General features: G+C 45.4%; 1 protein-coding gene across 1 annotated transcript; it reads left to right on the forward strand.

Moving 5' to 3' along the window:
* Nucleotides 1–1,620: 1,620 nt before the first annotated feature.
* LOC308047741 (myosin heavy chain, skeletal muscle, adult-like) lies at nucleotides 1,621–17,897 on the forward strand (the record flags this gene model as incomplete). The annotated part of the gene is made up of 38 exons (XM_080356439.1): nucleotides 1,621–1,827; nucleotides 1,914–2,057; nucleotides 2,150–2,306; nucleotides 4,500–4,527; nucleotides 4,625–4,733; nucleotides 4,826–4,918; nucleotides 5,048–5,111; nucleotides 5,203–5,301; nucleotides 5,403–5,506; nucleotides 5,587–5,725; nucleotides 6,167–6,285; nucleotides 7,106–7,255; nucleotides 7,981–8,151; nucleotides 8,722–9,028; nucleotides 9,128–9,201; nucleotides 9,418–9,505; nucleotides 9,599–9,716; nucleotides 9,850–9,973; nucleotides 10,060–10,196; nucleotides 10,301–10,556; nucleotides 11,533–11,775; nucleotides 11,989–12,165; nucleotides 12,251–12,396; nucleotides 12,484–12,574; nucleotides 12,663–13,052; nucleotides 13,196–13,322; nucleotides 13,489–13,607; nucleotides 14,061–14,257; nucleotides 14,557–14,740; nucleotides 14,827–14,992; nucleotides 15,164–15,288; nucleotides 15,424–15,732; nucleotides 15,833–16,036; nucleotides 16,306–16,431; nucleotides 16,527–16,697; nucleotides 16,784–16,888; nucleotides 17,030–17,125; nucleotides 17,742–17,897. 38 exons carry the CDS (start codon nucleotides 1,621–1,623, stop codon nucleotides 17,895–17,897), a joined length of 5,820 nt encoding a protein of 1,939 aa, XP_080212565.1.

A 17,897-nucleotide genomic window follows, 5' to 3' on the forward strand; every position in this document is an offset into this window, starting at 1 on the left:
TAAAGATCATAGATTCCTTCGCATAGGCAACATGAGCTCCAGTTTTGGTTTGTTTTTATTTTACTGGTTAGTTCTCTATTATCGTAAGCTTTTGGGAATGGCTTTGGTTTACTACTTTTGTCTACCTCTGTCACAGTACCGCCATGCTTTCCAACTTTAGCCATTCTATGATTCTATCCTCCAACTTCTGCCTGTCCATGGGAGTCAGAGATTGCCCAGAGAGGCAGGACTGACTTCAGATGCCCCCCTGTGCTCATCTTTTCCCACTGGTTGCTTCTGGGCCCCTCTTTCCATCAGCTTCCCCATGCCCTGTGTACGGAGCCCAAGGGGGAGCTCCGGGTTTGTACTCAGAGAAGTGGGTGCTGCAGTGCCAGAGCCCTCCTTGGAACAAGCTCTTCATGCACAGGCCCGTGCTTTGGCACTGGATATTACCTTGGATCACAGGCATGATTTTCTTGACCTTGCCCCTGCATTATTCACCAAGCTTTATCCACTGAGCTCTTTTAATAACCAAGTGCCAATGACCAGGAGAAGGGCGTGTTTAGATCTGACAGTGTTTAAAGCAGCTCAAGTGACAGTGCCCTTTTCCTAGAACTAGATCAGTCACTCCCCAGGACTCTCAGAAAATTTCCTCTTTCTCAGGGCTCCAGCACTGCACAGGACTGCTTTGCTACCTCTAAAAAAGAGAATGTGATTTTTTTCTTTGTCTTGGGCTGCATGTCAGTTCCCAAGATGTTCATATGCAGGAGTTTAATAAATTTTGTTTCTCTCATTTCAAATATTAGATGAACATAAGAGTTAAATTCATTTAACAAGAATGTTTCCAATTATTCACACAGTTTATCTCCTGCTGTAATGCATTTCTTCATTAACCCCAGAATATCAAGCACTAATGTCATCTCCATAATCATCTGGAAGAGTTGCAGAACAGACATGCAGGAGGAAATGACTAGAAATGCAGCTATGGAATCCATAATTCCCACATCCAAGTTCTCTAAGTGCCTTGACTAATTGAGATTCTCTCCTTCAGTCTCTTGTCATATTATTTATAGTCAATACATTCATATCATTGGTAAGATACAAAACATTTCTAAATATATCTGGTCAAATCAAATGACAATTATGCCCTTAGTTAAGTTTGCCAGACAATGTTTTGCCAAAGAATGTTTGCCAAAAAATTTTTTGACTGAAGAAAGAGCAGGAATCTAAAGCATCTGCCAAGCAGACTCTATAAAAGTGTGTCTGCAGTGCTCTGCCCTGTCTCCTAGAAAAGCTTCAAGGTGAGTGTGCAGGGTGTAGTGATTTGTTGAAATTACTCATCCCCCTTTATTGAATATTGTGCAGTGTATTCTTATCTATGAAATTGTATTCTAAATAAGTTTTTCCATCTGCTTTCAAGGCATTTCTATATTTTATACACATACAAATTTTTTTGTTGTTATTGTGTTTATGATTTGTACAGTGTCACAAAATAAATAACAGCAGTTTATAGAAAGTTACTTTTAATTTTGAATCATTAGAAAAGGTCTCCTTGCAAACAAAGTACATTAAGATTGCTGATGCTACGTATCTTTTCTCCCAGAATCTTTTCTGCTGACGTGCCTTCAATAAAGTGCAGACATGAGTTCTGCGGATGCTGAGATGGCTGCCTTTGGGGAGGCAGCTCCTTACCTCCGAAAGTCAGAAAAGGAGAGAATCGAGGCCCAGAACAAGCCTTTTGATGCCAAGTCATCTGTCTTTGTGGTGCATCCTAAGGAATCCTTTGTGAAAGGGACAATCCAGAGTAGGGAATCAGGGAAGGTCACTGTCCAGACCGAAGCTGGAGAGGTGAGGAAAATGCAAGGCTTGAGAACACAATTTAATTCCCACTCTGGGCTCTTAGCTGACATATATCAGTTTCTCTTTCTTGACAGACTCTGACCGTGAAGGAAGATCAAATCTTCTCCATGAACCCTCCCAAGTACGATAAAGTGGAGGACATGGCCATGATGACCCACCTCCACGAACCCGCTGTGCTGTACAACCTCAAAGAGCGTTATGCAGCCTGGATGATCTACGTAAGTACCCGCAGCAGTCTTCCTTTGGGGAGCTGGGAGAACTGCTCTGCCAGGCTCAGGGGAAGGCAACGTGCTGTGTCCCTTCCTCGCAGACCTACTCGGGTCTCTTCTGCGTCACCGTCAACCCCTACAAGTGGCTGCCGGTGTACAACCCGGAGGTGGTGTTGGCCTACAGAGGCAAGAAGCGCAGTGAGGCCCCTCCACACATCTTCTCCATCTCTGACAACGCCTATCAGTTCATGTTGACTGGTGAGTGGTTTGGTTTTCTTTAAAATTATTTAGCTGTGAACACTTGCAGAGTGAGAGAAAAAAAACCTTTGAATTGCAAAATAGTTCAGCTAAATAGTGTTGGGAGGGTGGATGTTCTCTGATTGCTGGAAAAATTCTCTTTACTGGACACTATAATTGAGATCATGTTTCTAACAATCAATGTCAGAATTTACTGAGCAGGATATTTGGGAGCATATGGTTTATCACTGAATACACTGTCAGATTTCCCTTCACAGAAATTGGGATAAACTTCAAATTTTCTGTTTTCTTCCTAGTTGAGAGAATTGTTCTTTGAATGATTTGCTTTGCAAGACTGAAAGTAGCTAGGGTGGAGTTCTGAAAATAAGATTTGATGTAAAGGGAACAGAGATTCAATATTGAAGCCAATGCTTCCTGTGGTAGTTTTATGAAAACTAAGGAAGCAGTCTTAGACATTAGAGTGAATAATTGATACTTCCTCCTCCACCTCAGAAACCATTCTTTTTCATTCATAAATATAAATGAAAGCTATAAGAAGGAAATGTAGTGAAAACTTTTAACATGATTAAACAAGAGGTGTATTTTTGTTTGTTAATATAAACCTTATTTCCTCCTTCTTTTCCATATAGTGTATTTAATAGTGTAGTATTCAGAGCGGTAAGAAGATTAATTGGAAGAGAATACTATGAAAATTTAACGATAATACACTGATGTTTGGTTATTGTGTCTTATGGCAGTATTTCTGTAAGTCATCTTACGTTTACTCATGCTGACACCTCCATGAGATGTGCAGGAACTTGGTGAATGCAAACCCAGACTTTTCCACTGGGAGATAGTTACCTAATGGCTTAGTCTCTTCAGACTGCATGCAGATTATTGGGAAACACCTTCCTAGAAGCACAAAACAGATGCAAGCCATGTGGTAAAAAGCACTTTCTCTGGAAGCAATTCCAGCTAGGTAGCCTATTAAGGTATGTTATTAAACACATGCAGACTTTCTTCAAAATATAACTCTGGCTATTAACTCAGAATACTCGAGAAGGCCTTCAAAATTAGGGGTTTGAGAACAGCTTGTAGCATACATAAATGGTTATTTCTTTTTCAAATACATATGGAGTAGAATGGTTTTAAATGAGTCTGTACAGTCTGTACTGACACAGCAAAACTTTAAAATGACAACTTGAAAAATATAAGGTCATATCAGAACAAATAAATGGTTAATTTCTGGAATTCCTCCTCATAGTGGGATTCATCAGAGGAACTTCGAACTGAAGTGTCCTTAAAAAAAACCCCAACATTAAAATAAACACTACCAGGACAGAATTAAGCCAGGCATTTCATTGGAACGCTACCTATCATAAATACTCACTGAAAATTGCCTGGAAAATGGCAATTGCTTTTAAAAAAGTTGTGATGGAGTTTTCAAGAATGGCATACCAGTATTCTGGCTTTTTGTATCAGGCAAATTGCCAGCAATTTCTAAACAAAGCAATTACTAGTCATGTGAATATATGTGACTTATGAAAATTTAAAAAATATGCTTTTATTTAAGGGGAAATCTTGCCTTCCAAAACTGCTGATTTTTTTTTTTTTAATAAAGGTCAACAAAGATCTTCATTACAGTTGATAAAACAGCGATTCTTAGCATAACTTTTAAGCTTGTATTCATGACCAGCTATAAAATTGAGAAGGTTCAAAAACAAGTGGTTAAGAAAAATGAAGACATGGTAATTTTTTTTTTTTTTTTTTTGAAGTTTTCATAGTGCAATGATTTTATGAACAAAGTCTCACTGGAATCTATTCTGGGACGTCTGCTGTTCAAAATATTTTATCTGATCTGGAAATCATGACAGGTTTTCTGATTTGACCTGCTGTAGTTCAGTTTATCTTACAGATAGTTCAGCTACTTGGTAGTTCTACAAAAATACTCCTCAGTTGGAGTAATATTCATGAAGACAATGAACAGCTTGATATGAAGAGAATATCCAGAAAAGAAGTGCATAAACTACACCTGAAATCCACATCAGTGTTGACATGTCAGCTTCCCAGCTACAGCTCTAAACTTTAAAATCTTCAAAAGGAAGTAGGGCTTATGGCATATCTGCTAGTATATATTCAAAAAGTCCCACAGATACTTTTACCCAGGCTGTTCATAATACATATTAATAATATATTTGTTTCCTCCTCTCACAGATCGCGAGAACCAGTCGATCCTGATCACGTACGTACACTCCCTGCTGGGTCCCTGCACGGCTGCCCGGTGCCAGGGGATCTCCTGCCTGACCACACGCTCTCTGCTTCTCTCTTTGCTTTGACAGCGGAGAATCCGGTGCAGGGAAGACTGTGAACACCAAGCGTGTCATCCAGTACTTTGCAACAATTGCAGCCAGTGGGGAGAAGAAGAAGGAAGAGCCCGGCAAAATGCAGGTAAATTAATAGATGCTGGCTTAGTCAAAGCTTTTCTCCATTCCTGACATGATTTTTGGAAAGGATAACCAGCAATATCTATCATCCTGCAGGGAACGCTTGAGGATCAAATCATCAGCGCCAACCCACTGCTGGAGGCCTTTGGAAACGCCAAGACCGTGAGGAACGACAACTCCTCACGCTTTGTAAGTTGTTGCTTTGGACAGAATCTCTCCCGCTCATTCCAAGACAAGTGATGGCCCTGGCAGTATCCCACATAACGTAGATGTCAGAAGAGCCAAAAAGGCTGAAATGCTGCTGCTTCTCCTTAACAGGGCAAATTCATCAGAATCCACTTTGGAGCCACGGGCAAACTGGCTTCTGCAGACATTGAAACTTGTAAGAGACTCTCCTGGCCTGATCCCATTCCTCCCCAAATTCCCACCTCCATGTGCATTCCTGTGCCTGACTCTTCTGCCTTCCTTGCCAGATCTGCTGGAGAAGTCCAGAGTCACTTTCCAGCTCCCTGCAGAAAGAAGCTACCACATCTTCTATCAGATCATGTCCAACAAGAAGCCGGAGCTAATTGGTAGGAAAGATCGTTATGACTTTTTGAGGATGATTGCTGAGCAACAGTTCACCCTATTACCTGCTTGACAAAACGTGTGTCTTGCCTCTTCCTGCTTTCAGACATGCTCCTCATCACCACCAACCCTTTTGATTTCCACTATGTGAGTCAAGGTGAGGTCACTGTTCCCAGCATTGATGACCAGGAGGAACTGATGGCTACAGATGTAAGTACTTGAAAGAAATATTTTTGCTGTGATTGTTAAGGATTTTAGGCAATATTCTTACTTCATTGTTTTGACTGCAGAGTGCCATTGACATCCTGGGCTTCACTGCTGATGAAAAGACTGCCATCTACAAGCTGACAGGGGCCGTCATGCACTATGGGAATCTGAAGTTCAAGCAGAAACAACGAGAGGAGCAGGCAGAGCCTGATGGCACAGAAGGTACCAGCAGAATGAGCAATGGACTTGTTCAAAGAACTTCTTTGCTTGCAGAGAAGATATGTTAACCTCCAAAGAGAGGCCTTTGTTGGCCTGAGTTGCAACATAGAATGCTGAGGAAAAGCACCTTTGTTCACTGTCTGTCTAACTGCAGAGGTGCTTCCCTGCTTGTAGGAAATACCATAATCTTTCCGATGAATACTCCTCAAATACACACAGCCTGATAGGGCGAGCTTCAACACAGGATCTCTCTCTCTCCAAACACCTGCTTTCCAAGAAGGCCATCATTAGCTTCCTGATTTACATTGCTTTCCAGACGTTCTGTTTGAGAGCAGACCAATGCTTTTCCGTTTCTAGAACATGAATGGAAGACCTGTCCACACCGACCAAATTCTAGACATTATCCAAAATTAAATGTTTCTCTTTCTTTCCCCCCCTCTCTAGTGGCTGACAAGGCTGCCTACCTGATGGGCCTGAACTCAGCTGAATTGCTCAAAGCCCTGTGTTATCCCCGAGTCAAAGTTGGGAATGAATATGTGACCAAAGGTCAAACTGTGGAACAGGTAAAATCTGAAGGCTGAAAATCCTTGGCTTGAACGAGCTCTTCACAGAGTGATTGGGTTTGGAAGGGACGTCTGTAGATCCCCCAGTCCAACCCCCCTGCTAACGCAGAGTCACCAGAGCAGATCACACAGGTCGGTCCAGGTAGGTTTGAATGTCTCCAGAGAAGGAGACTCCACACTCGCTCTGGGCAGCCTGTACCTGTGCTCTGACACAACTAAAGGAAAAAAGTTTCTCCTCATATTCAGATGTAACCTCCTGTGTTTCAGTCTGTTCCTGTAACCCCTTATGCTATCATTGGGCACCACAAAAAAGAGTCTGGTCCCATCATCTTGACACCCACCCTGGAGATATTTGTAAGCATTGATGAGATGTCCTCTCAGTCATATTTTCTTCAGGCTGAACAGACACAGCTCTTTCAGCTTTTCCTCTTAAGAAAGATGTTCCAGTTCCCTCACCATCTTTGTAGCCCTGCACTGGACTCTCTCATTGTACCTCAGCTGTGGCCTCATGAGGGCAGAGTACAGGGAGAGGATAGTCTCCCTCAATCTCATCTTGACACCCACACTGGAGATATTTGTAAGCATTGACAAGATCCCCTCTCAATCATTTTTTCTCCAGGCTGAACAGACAGAACTCCCTCAACCTGCTCTCCATACTGTTCTTAATGAGCCCCAGGATACCATTTGCTTACATGGCCATGAAATATTGTTCACTAGGACTTTGAGGTCCTTCTCTGCAAAGCCACTTTTCCAACAGGTCTGCTGGAGCATTCTTCTTTGACTCCAGGATGTAACTGCAGTCCTTTCTTTTCTGCTTTAGGTGAACAACGCAGTAGGTGCCCTGGCAAAAGCTGTCTTTGAGAAGATGTTCTTGTGGATGGTTATTCGTATCAACCAACAGCTGGATACCAAGCAGCCCAGACAGTACTTCATTGGTGTCCTGGACATTGCTGGCTTTGAGATCTTTGATGTAAGGAACAAGGACTTGGCAGCATGGTCAAGGGAGGGCAAGGGAAGGGTCATGAGGATTACAAAACACACTTCTTTTTAAGAAGATTCAGAGTTTTATCCCCCTTATCTGCAGATTTCTAGAACCTATCCTTCTTCTCTGTCGCAGTAGTACCCTCAAATGGCTTTACTAACAAACACCTTGATTCTAACATTGTCAACAGGTAGAAAAAGCTCTGCTTTCTGACAAATGGTCTCAAAGGTCTCCGAGCTTGTAAATGTCTTAGGCTTAGCAAACAAAGAGACAGCTCTAGGACTAAGGCTCAGAGAGACCTGGGCCAAAGGTGTGGATGCTCTTAGAAGAGCAAAGGGCAGTGCTGTGGGAAAGTTCCCAGCATGTTTCCTGTGTTGTGACTGGAGTCATGATGTTAGGACTTCAGTGGCACAGCAGAGAAACCCTGCACAATGGGACACCTGCACAATGCTGCAGCTAAGGTTACTGATGGGTCTGCTTTTGAGTAGCACAGTAAAAAAAGAAGTGTTACAGTAACTTGATTTCACAAGTGATAATAATAAAATCCTTTATGTACAGCAAATTTTAGAATAGAAGTCCTGCTAAGGAAACAGATGCTGTTACAGTATGATTAGGAGTGTTGTTTCAGCTGGGGAACATCAACCAGCACCAGAACACTAGCAAACACCTGTGGTGTTTGCCACACCTTGACAACCTCTCCTTGCTTTGGGCAGTTCAACAGCTTTGAGCAGCTGTGCATCAACTTCACCAATGAGAAACTGCAACAGTTCTTCAACCACCACATGTTCGTGCTGGAGCAGGAGGAGTACAAGAAGGAGGGAATTGAATGGGAGTTCATTGACTTTGGGATGGACCTGGCTGCCTGCATTGAGCTCATTGAGAAGGTACCTTTTCCTTACAAGTGTGCAATGTATTTTGGAGTTTGGTGATGTTTCTGTTTCTGAGATTCAGCTCAGAAAGAACTCACAGTCAGACAGTCAATGCCAGTTAAACAAAACATTTTGCACTGAAACTTGTTCTAGTCTGGCAAAGAGGAATGAGGAAATTCAAACCTGTGTCATCAATCCTTCATTGCCTGCTCTTCAAGCATGGGAAATATAACCTGGACTTGCACCAACACACTTGTTTAAAACAGACTGGAGTCAGTCTCCTTTCTTTTTCCTCTGAAGTTTCAAATCAGAACTCCACACAGAAATTTGGAAAATAAATATCCTCCAGTTCTCCTCCCAATTCTAACCTAGATCAGACAGACATTCTTTAAGTTCCATGACAAGATGCTGTAGGAAGGTAAGAGAAGGCAGAAATAAGCTCCCTAACTGAGAACAAGTCCTGATAAACATAGGGTCTTATGCAGGCTGAGATGCTTCCAGCAGCACACTGCTAACTTTGATGTTCATAGCATGTGGTTCCCATCATTAGCATCTTTCTCTACCACTTCTTTTGGTACTTTCCAGCCCATGGGCATCTTCTCCATCCTGGAAGAGGAGTGCATGTTCCCCAAGGCAACTGACACCTCTTTCAAGAACAAGCTCTATGACCAACATCTGGGCAAGTCCAACAACTTCCAGAAGCCCAAGCCTGCCAAAGGCAAGGCTGAGGCTCACTTCTCCCTGGTGCACTACGCTGGCACGGTGGACTACAACATCTCTGGTTGGCTGGAGAAGAACAAGGACCCTCTGAACGAAACTGTCATTGGGTTGTACCAGAAATCATCCTTGAAGACATTGGCCTTACTCTTTGCGAACTATGGTGGGGAAGCAGGTAAGCTCTGTTAAATCCATTTCCATGTGTTTGTATTGTACAAAGTGGAATCTCAAAGACAATGTTAGAGGCATCTGGTCATTTTCTTCAATTTTGCAGAGGCTGGTGGTGGTGGCAAGAAGGGTGGCAAGAAGAAGGGTTCATCTTTCCAGACTGTCTCAGCCCTTTTCCGGGTAAGGGAATATTCAAAACCTCATTATTTAAAAAATCTACAAAATAAAGTGGTATTGAGTAGAACTGCTGTGAGAGTAGACTCTCATTCATATTTATTGAAGAAAGTCTACACCAAAATATGCATGCATTTCTGACAAGTCAAGACAATGAATGATCCTATCTAAGCATGCACTGTTTACATGCTAGAATCTAAACCTCATCTCATACTCTCACAGGAAAATTTAAACAAGCTGATGACAAATCTGCGCAGCACTCACCCCCATTTTGTACGATGCATCATCCCAAATGAAACAAAAACACCAGGTAAGCAGATCCAATAGGAGGGAAAAAAAAGACCCAGAAGCTCTTCTGGTGAGTATCAAACAACGGAGAAGTCACTAATGGTGGTATTGTTAGGTGCCATGGAACATGAGCTGGTGCTGCATCAGCTGCGGTGCAATGGCGTGCTGGAAGGAATCCGAATTTGCAGGAAAGGATTCCCCAGCAGAGTCCTGTATGCTGACTTCAAGCAAAGGTAAAAGTGCTTTCACTGTCCCTACTACATGACATGACTGAGTCAGACAGCTGTTGCTGAGGAGGCTGTGAGGCTCTGCCTCAGTGCAGGTTTCAGTAATGTGGATTTCTCCATGCTCTGCTTTCTCCTACAGATACAGAGTGCTTAATGCAAGTGCTATTCCAGAAGGTCAGTTCATGGACAGCAAGAAGGCTTCAGAGAAGCTTCTTGGGTCCATTGATGTGGACCACACCCAGTATAGATTTGGTCACACTAAGGTAGAAACAAGTCTTGTGTTCCATCACTGTGCACCTCTATTATGCACTACCTGAGACTGATGTGTTACAACGTTCCCTTTCTCAAGGTGTTCTTCAAAGCTGGGCTGATAGGTCTGCTGGAGGAGATGAGAGACGAGAAACTAGCAGAGATTATGACCATGATACAAGCCAGGTGCAGGGGCTACCTGATGAGAGTGGAGTATCGGAAAATGGTGGAGAGGAGGTAATCAATTCTCACTCACATATCATTTTCTCATACTACTTGGCTAATTGAGTCTAAATTCACCGCCAGCATGGTATGCAATAGCCATGTGAATTTTACTTCAGGGACTCAATCTTCTGTATCCAGTATAATGTTCGTGCATTCATGAATGTCAAGCACTGGCCCTGGATGAAGTTGTTCTTCAAGATCAAGCCCTTGCTGAAGAGCGCAGAATCGGAGAAGGAGATGGCCAACATGAAGGAAGAATTTGAGAAAACCAAGGAAGAACTTGCGAAGTCAGAGGCAAAGAGGAAGGAGCTGGAGGAGAAAATGGTGGCCCTACTACAGGAGAAAAATGACCTGCAGCTCCAAGTGCAGGCGGTGAGTATCACTGTTCATTTGTCCCTGGGAAAGTAATGTCACACAGCCAGAACACTTCTCACCCTGAGCAGGGACTCACAGGAGGCTGAATAATGTGTAGTAGAAAACGTTCTAAATCGCACACTCTAACACTGCGTAAACAGGCACTGGCAGGGGCATGGTGAGTCTCGTGGCAGCCCCACATGAGACCTGACGTTCCTGCTGCCTGAGGAAAGAGCCACGTAACACTGGGCAACAAGTAACCCACAGCAGAGAGCTCTGAACTGAAGGGAAATGTCTCCACCTACTTAACATTCATCACCATGTATCTGCCTAACAGAGTCAAGGCAAAGCTCAGAAGGATACAGTATTTACAGCTACACTAGGGAAGCCATGATTACTTTCAGAAACATGGATACATCCCATTCAAGCTCAATTAGTAATAGGCAGTTTCTTCACACCAAATGAAGTGATCAACTAGTTAGCACTGTAAATGCTCGGCAGGGGCTGGAAAGAAGGCACAGAGGTGACCGATAGCAAAGGCAAAGACACTGCTGGTCTTTCAGCAATTTCAATGCATGTAGAAAGGTGATAAATTTCTTTCTCAACTAAATTATTCTCATAAGATGGAAAAACTTTCATTTCCCAAACCGTATAAGGTTCTCAATGAGACAATTAAAAAGCTACTAAGTGCTTCTCCTGTCAGGAAAAAGGACTCCAAGCCTTTTCTCCTGCTGAAACTAGTAACTGAAGCGACCACTCTTGTGTTGTGCTGTGTTTGTGAGTGCAGGAGATATCTCATAGCTACACTCTCTGTGAGACAATTTGAAGAGACACAAAAAATTTGGAATCAATGTTGATAGCAGATAAAATGGTTTCCCAATAGACACGTGGCACAGTCGGTCCTGTATTAATGCGTGCCTACTCAGGGATAAAAAAGAGAGAGCAGAGAAACTTCAAAACATTACAACCCATAAAATCTGTGTCTCTCCACCAGGAAGCAGATAGTTTGGCTGATGCTGAGGAAAGATGTGACCAGCTCATCAAAACCAAAATCCAGCTGGAAGCCAAAATTAAGGAGGTGACTGAGAGGGCTGAGGATGAGGAAGAAATTAATGCTGAGCTGACAGCCAAGAAGAGGAAACTGGAGGATGAATGTTCAGAACTGAAGAAAGATATTGATGACCTCGAGTTAACGTTGGCCAAAGTGGAGAAGGAAAAACATGCCACTGAAAACAAGGTACACACACGGGGAGTCAAATAAAGGATGAAGGGAGAGATGCCTCCCATTTGGTACCCTCAAAACAAAGTGAGTTTTGGAGCATCAGAGTGGTGAAGCTAGGCAGTCCAAATAAAAAACAAGCTCCTGGTTAAGGACTGCAAAGTGAAAAGATCACTGTATCAGTATTCAAGTCATCTACACAGACTTTCAGCACTTTCTTAAAATCAACAGGTGAAAAACCTGACAGAGGAGATGGCAGCCCTGGACGAGACCATTGCCAAGCTGACAAAAGAGAAGAAAGCCCTCCAAGAGGCCCATCAGCAGACACTGGATGACCTGCAAGTAGAAGAGGACAAAGTCAACACGCTGACCAAAGCCAAGACCAAGCTGGAGCAGCAAGTGGATGATGTGAGCACACGGCCATCCATCAAGAACAGGACAGGTATTGAGTTATACCTGACTGGTCATGAGCTGAGAGTCTTGTTCTTTTTAGCTGGAAGGGTCCCTGGAGCAAGAGAAGAAACTGCGCATGGACCTTGAGAGAGCTAAGAGGAAACTGGAAGGAGACCTGAAGCTGGCCCAAGACAGCATAATGGATTTGGAAAATGATAAGCAGCAGCTGGATGAGAAACTGAAGAAGTAAGTGCAGCTGTGGGACACCTGAGTGCTGGGCTGGTCACACTTGTCTTTTTCCCTGATCTCTAACATGGTTTGATTTGCCCACAGGAAAGACTTTGAGATCAGCCAGATCCAGAGCAAGATCGAGGATGAGCAAGCAATGGGCATGCAATTACAGAAGAAGATCAAGGAGCTTCAGGCAAGTCTCTGTTCCTTCCCCTCTCTCTCCCAGTCTCAGGTCAGGTAGGAGGAGGGACTGGGTGTGAAGGGTCCCTAATGTTCCACAGGCCCGTATTGAGGAACTGGAGGAGGAAATTGAGGCCGAGCGAACCTCTCGGGCAAAAGCCGAGAAGCATCGCGCTGACCTCTCCAGGGAGCTAGAGGAGATCAGCGAGCGCCTGGAGGAAGCAGGAGGGGCTACGGCAGCTCAGATTGAGATGAACAAGAAGCGTGAGGCCGAGTTTCAGAAGATGCGTCGCGACCTGGAAGAGGCCACGCTGCAGCACGAAGCCACGGCTGCCGCCCTGCGCAAGAAGCACGCGGACAGCACAGCTGAGCTTGGGGAGCAGATCGACAACCTGCAGCGAGTGAAGCAGAAGCTGGAGAAGGAGAAGAGTGAGCTGAAGATGGAGATTGATGACTTGGCCAGTAACATGGAGTCTGTCGCCAAGGCCAAGGTATGGAACTGGAGCACAGAATGTCCATGGGGCTGGCCCATAACCTACATCTACCAGCCACATTCTCATTAAAAATATCCCTGCTGTTAGAATAATGAGTGCAGCTGTTGATCTCCTTTTTTTTCCTTGTGGTTTCTACCTAGGCAAATCTGGAGAAGATGTGCCGCACTCTGGAAGACCAGCTGAGTGAGATTAAAACAAAGGAGGAGCAGAATCAGCGCATGATCAACGACCTCAATACTCAAAGAGCTCGTCTGCAGACAGAATCAGGTGAGATATTCTCATTCCTGAGGTAGAATTGAGCAACCTGCACTGCAGGGTTCAGTGTGACAAGTGGTAAAACCTCTCCAGGCCACTCCTGATCAAATGGGTTTACAGACAGAAATTGTCATAGTATTGCTAGTCTAGTTACCGTTCCTCAATTTCCTCTTCCCAGGTGAATATTCACGGCAGGTGGAAGAAAAGGATGCCCTGATTTCTCAGCTGTCCAGGGGCAAGCAAGGCTTTACCCAACAGATTGAGGAACTCAAGAGACATCTAGAAGAAGAAATAAAGGTCTGCAAGCACCCTTCTGTACACAGTCTACATCTCCCCCAAAAGTATCTGGAGAATCCTGTCTGATCCAGACTGGTTCAATATTCTTTACCCAGAAACGTGTAGTACTGTAGTAATGAAAATACGCCAACTCATAGGCTACTGAGGAGAGGAAGTGTCATGAGTTTGATGATGGAAGTAGTCATTAAAAAGGCTTTCGGGAGAATCTGTCGATGCTCTCTAAACCTGGATACAGAAACATATGTAGTAACACTTAAAGAAATAGTAGATAACTGTTCCCAGAGCCCCTATCACTAAGACATCTGATCCTCCAGAACACATGGGTGATGGCTCCAGGAGCTTACACCTTTGCATTTGCTTAATTTGAGTTTCATTCATAGTTTCTTGACAGTGTCACTGTCAAGCATCATCTCAAGACAAGTATCCAGGTTACCAATCCCAATGTTCCCACAGGCCAAGAACGCCCTGGCCCACGCCCTGCAGTCTGCTCGCCACGACTGTGACTTGCTCCGGGAACAATATGAGGAGGAGCAGGAAGCCAAGGGGGAGCTGCAGCGTGCGCTGTCCAAGGCCAACAGCGAAGTGGCCCAGTGGAGAACCAAATACGAGACTGACGCCATTCAGCGCACGGAGGAGCTGGAGGAGGCCAAGTACGTGGGAAGTGGGATGTTGAATGGCTGGAGAAGACTGAGGCTGTCAAGGGAAACTGGAGTCTCTAACTTTGGGTTAGAACAGTGGTGGGACCAAGGCAGGAATAGACCATCTTTGCTGTAAAGGGGAGAGAAGGAGGAAGAGGAAAAGCATGCTGTGGAAAAAAGGGAAGATTGGAAACACAAATGCAGCCCTTGAAGTAGAACAGCTAGGACAGGCCAGATACTCAGAAGGTGTCATGACACAGATGTAGTAGACCCTTAAGCTCTAACCTGGAGCTGTGCTGATCTCCTCCCAGGAAGAAGCTGGCACAGCGCCTGCAGGAGGCAGAGGAACATGTTGAAGCTGTGAATGCCAAATGTGCCTCCCTGGAAAAGACAAAGCAGAGGCTGCAGAATGAAGTGGAGGACCTGATGATTGATGTGGAGCGATCAAATGCTGCCTGTGCAGCTCTGGATAAGAAGCAGAAGAACTTTGACAAGGTCTTTTGGGCTCCAGACCTGGGGTTTCTGGGCAGAGCATCCCCTCCTGATGGCCACATCCAAACTCACACCTGGTTTCTCTTCAGATCCTGGCAGAATGGAAGCAGAAGTACGAGGAGACACAGGCTGAGCTGGAAGCCTCCCAGAAGGAGGCTCGCTCTCTCAGCACGGAGCTCTTTAAGATGAAGAATGCCTATGAGGAGTCCTTGGACCACCTGGAAACGCTGAAGCGGGAGAACAAGAACTTGCAGCGTAAGTGCCCGGCCCTCTGCTCCTGGCAGGGCTTTCTCCTGTCCAGCACTACGCACCGCTGCACATGGGTCTGTGCCTGCAGGTGGGCAGGGATGTCTGTCACCTTGGTGTGACAGGGCCCTTCCCGTTGTGCTCTGTGCCTGACCATGCCATTGGTGGTTGTTCCCACAGAGGAGATTTCCGACCTCACGGAGCAGATTGCAGAGGGAGGAAAGGCGATTCATGAGCTGGAGAAAGTCAAGAAGCAGGTTGAGCAGGAGAAATCTGAACTCCAAGCCTCCCTGGAGGAAGCTGAGGTACATAGGGTGCTGAGAAATGGTGTCCAGATGCAAAGTATGGCAGTAGTTATCTGCAGAGCTCAAGTACTGCTCAAGTGATGACTTGGGAAGCAAGCAATGGTTTAAATCACTTGTCCCACTGCCTTTTTCCAGGCCTCCCTGGAACATGAAGAGGGGAAGATCCTGCGCCTCCAGCTTGAGCTCAACCAAGTGAAGTCGGAGATTGACAGGAAGATAGCAGAGAAAGATGAGGAGATTGACCAGCTGAAGAGAAACCACCTCAGAATTGTGGAGTCCATGCAGGGCACCCTGGATGCTGAGATCAGGAGCAGGAATGAAGCCCTGCGGCTGAAGAAGAAGATGGAGGGAGACCTGAATGAAATGGAGATCCAGCTGAGCCATGCCAACCGCGTGGCTGCAGAGGCACAGAAAAACCTGAGAAACACCCAGGGAGTGCTCAAGGTCCGTTCAGCAAAGCTAGTGAATGACAGAAGACATCCCTAATAGTTTTGGAACCCAAGAACACAGTGGCACCCTGCAATTTCTCTTGTCCCTTTCTCAGGATACCCAGATACACTTGGATGATGCTCTGAGGACACAGGAGGACCTGAAGGAGCAGGTGGCCATGGTGGAGCGCAGAGCAAACCTGTTGCAGGCTGAAGTTGAGGAGCTACGGGCAGCTCTGGAGCAGACGGAGCGTTCGCGGAAACTGGCTGAGCAGGAGCTTCTGGATGCCACCGAACGTGTGCAGCTCCTCCATACCCAGGTCAGGCACTCAACTGGAAACTAATCCCCTCAAAAAGGGATAACAAAGAGTGAGATTGCTATGCAGCTTGTAAGTGATTACTATATAAACACTTGATAAGACATACAATGTTATTGCCAGTCTAGGCAGCTACCCATGTCTGCTTTGGTGCTGTGGCCCTAAAGAGGACTCTTGCATTAAAGACTTTCATAACGCATACTCACACTTTTATTTCTTCATGTGGAGGCATTAGGTCTAACAGCACAAATTATGTCTTTCTCTTTACACAGAACACCAGCTTAATCAACACCAAGAAGAAGCTGGAAACAGACATTACCCAAATTCAGAGTGAAATGGAGGATACGATCCAGGAAGCCCGCAATGCTGAAGAGAAGGCTAAGAAGGCCATCACAGATGTGAGTTGGGGGCTCCTTTCATTGCTGATGCTGGATGTATTCTCCTTCAAACTGTGTCCAGCCCCTAAACGGACTTGACCCTTTGTTCTCATCAGGCAGCCATGATGGCAGAAGAGCTGAAGAAGGAGCAGGACACCAGCGCCCACCTGGAGAGGATGAAGAAGAACCTGGACCAGACGGTGAAGGACCTGCAGCACCGTCTGGACGAGGCTGAGCAGTTGGCCCTGAAGGGAGGCAAGAAGCAAATCCAGAAGCTGGAGGCCAGAGTGCGTAGGGCTGCTCTTTGTACGTGAGTGAACATGTCACATAAGCAGCCATCAGGGAAGCTCCAAAGATGGGCTTGTCCTCGCAGGTGCGGGAGCTGGAAGCGGAGGTTGATGCTGAGCAGAAGCGCAGCGCTGAAGCCGTGAAGGGCGTGCGCAAGTACGAGAGGAGGGTGAAGGAGCTGACCTACCAGGTAAGGCAGGAGGTCTCTTTGGACTGACAGTCTTCTCACTGCAAACCAAATTTTGCACATCCCCTCCCCAAGGAGAATTGTTAACTTTGAGTGGTGGGAAGCAAATAATCCATTCTCTCTCATTTTTGTCATCTGCCTTAGTCGGAGGAAGACCGTAAGAATGTTCTCAGGCTCCAGGATCTGGTGGACAAACTGCAAATGAAGGTGAAATCCTACAAGAGACAAGCTGAGGAGGCTGTAAGTATTTCTGCGAGAGTGGGTAAGAGCCACCTTCCATCAGGACAGCTCTCTCATTGAGACGAGTATGAACACAAGGAAAGAAGCATGAGAGAAACTGTCCAGGCGCAATAGTTTTGGTCACACCATTTCACTATGGCGTCAAGGGGCTTGCTGAGTTCTGGGCACCCTGTGATTATGGATGAGGTAGGGAAGTTCTGCATCCTGTTTTATACAGGAGGTCAGACTAAACAAACCCAGGGGCAACATCCACTGACTGAGAAATTCACCATCTTTGTTCTCAAACAACAACAGAACGCTTCAGGTTGTCAACCTAATTAAGTGCACTGATAGTTGGGCAGCAAATAGTGGCAGAATAAAGACCCAAATGACACACCAAAGTGATGAATTAGCTCCTCAGAAGTGACAAATTGCTGGTGAAGCTTGTCCTAGTGGGGTCTTGAAAAAGGGAGGAGGAGAAGGTCTATGTGAGTCTTATGTGCAAAGCAGCAGTGGGTAGGGAATGGAGCTCTGGGCCTTTCCCTTGAGAAGTCCCACCACCACACAGGGCTGAGCTGCAAAAGGAGTGAAAGCCCTGCCCTGGGCTCCTCACCACCAACTCCCTCTCCCCGCACAGGAGGAACTGTCCAATGTCAGCCTCTCCAAGTTCCGCAAGATCCAGCACGAGCTGGAGGAAGCCGAGGAGCGGGCTGACATTGCAGAGTCGCAGGTCAACAAGCTCCGAGTGAAGAGCCGGGAGTTTCATGGCAAGAAGATAGAAGAGGAAGAGTAA

This window comes from Nesoenas mayeri, assembly GCF_963082525.1.
Source record: "Nesoenas mayeri genome assembly, chromosome: 19".
Lineage (NCBI taxonomy): Eukaryota > Metazoa > Chordata > Aves > Columbiformes > Columbidae > Nesoenas > Nesoenas mayeri.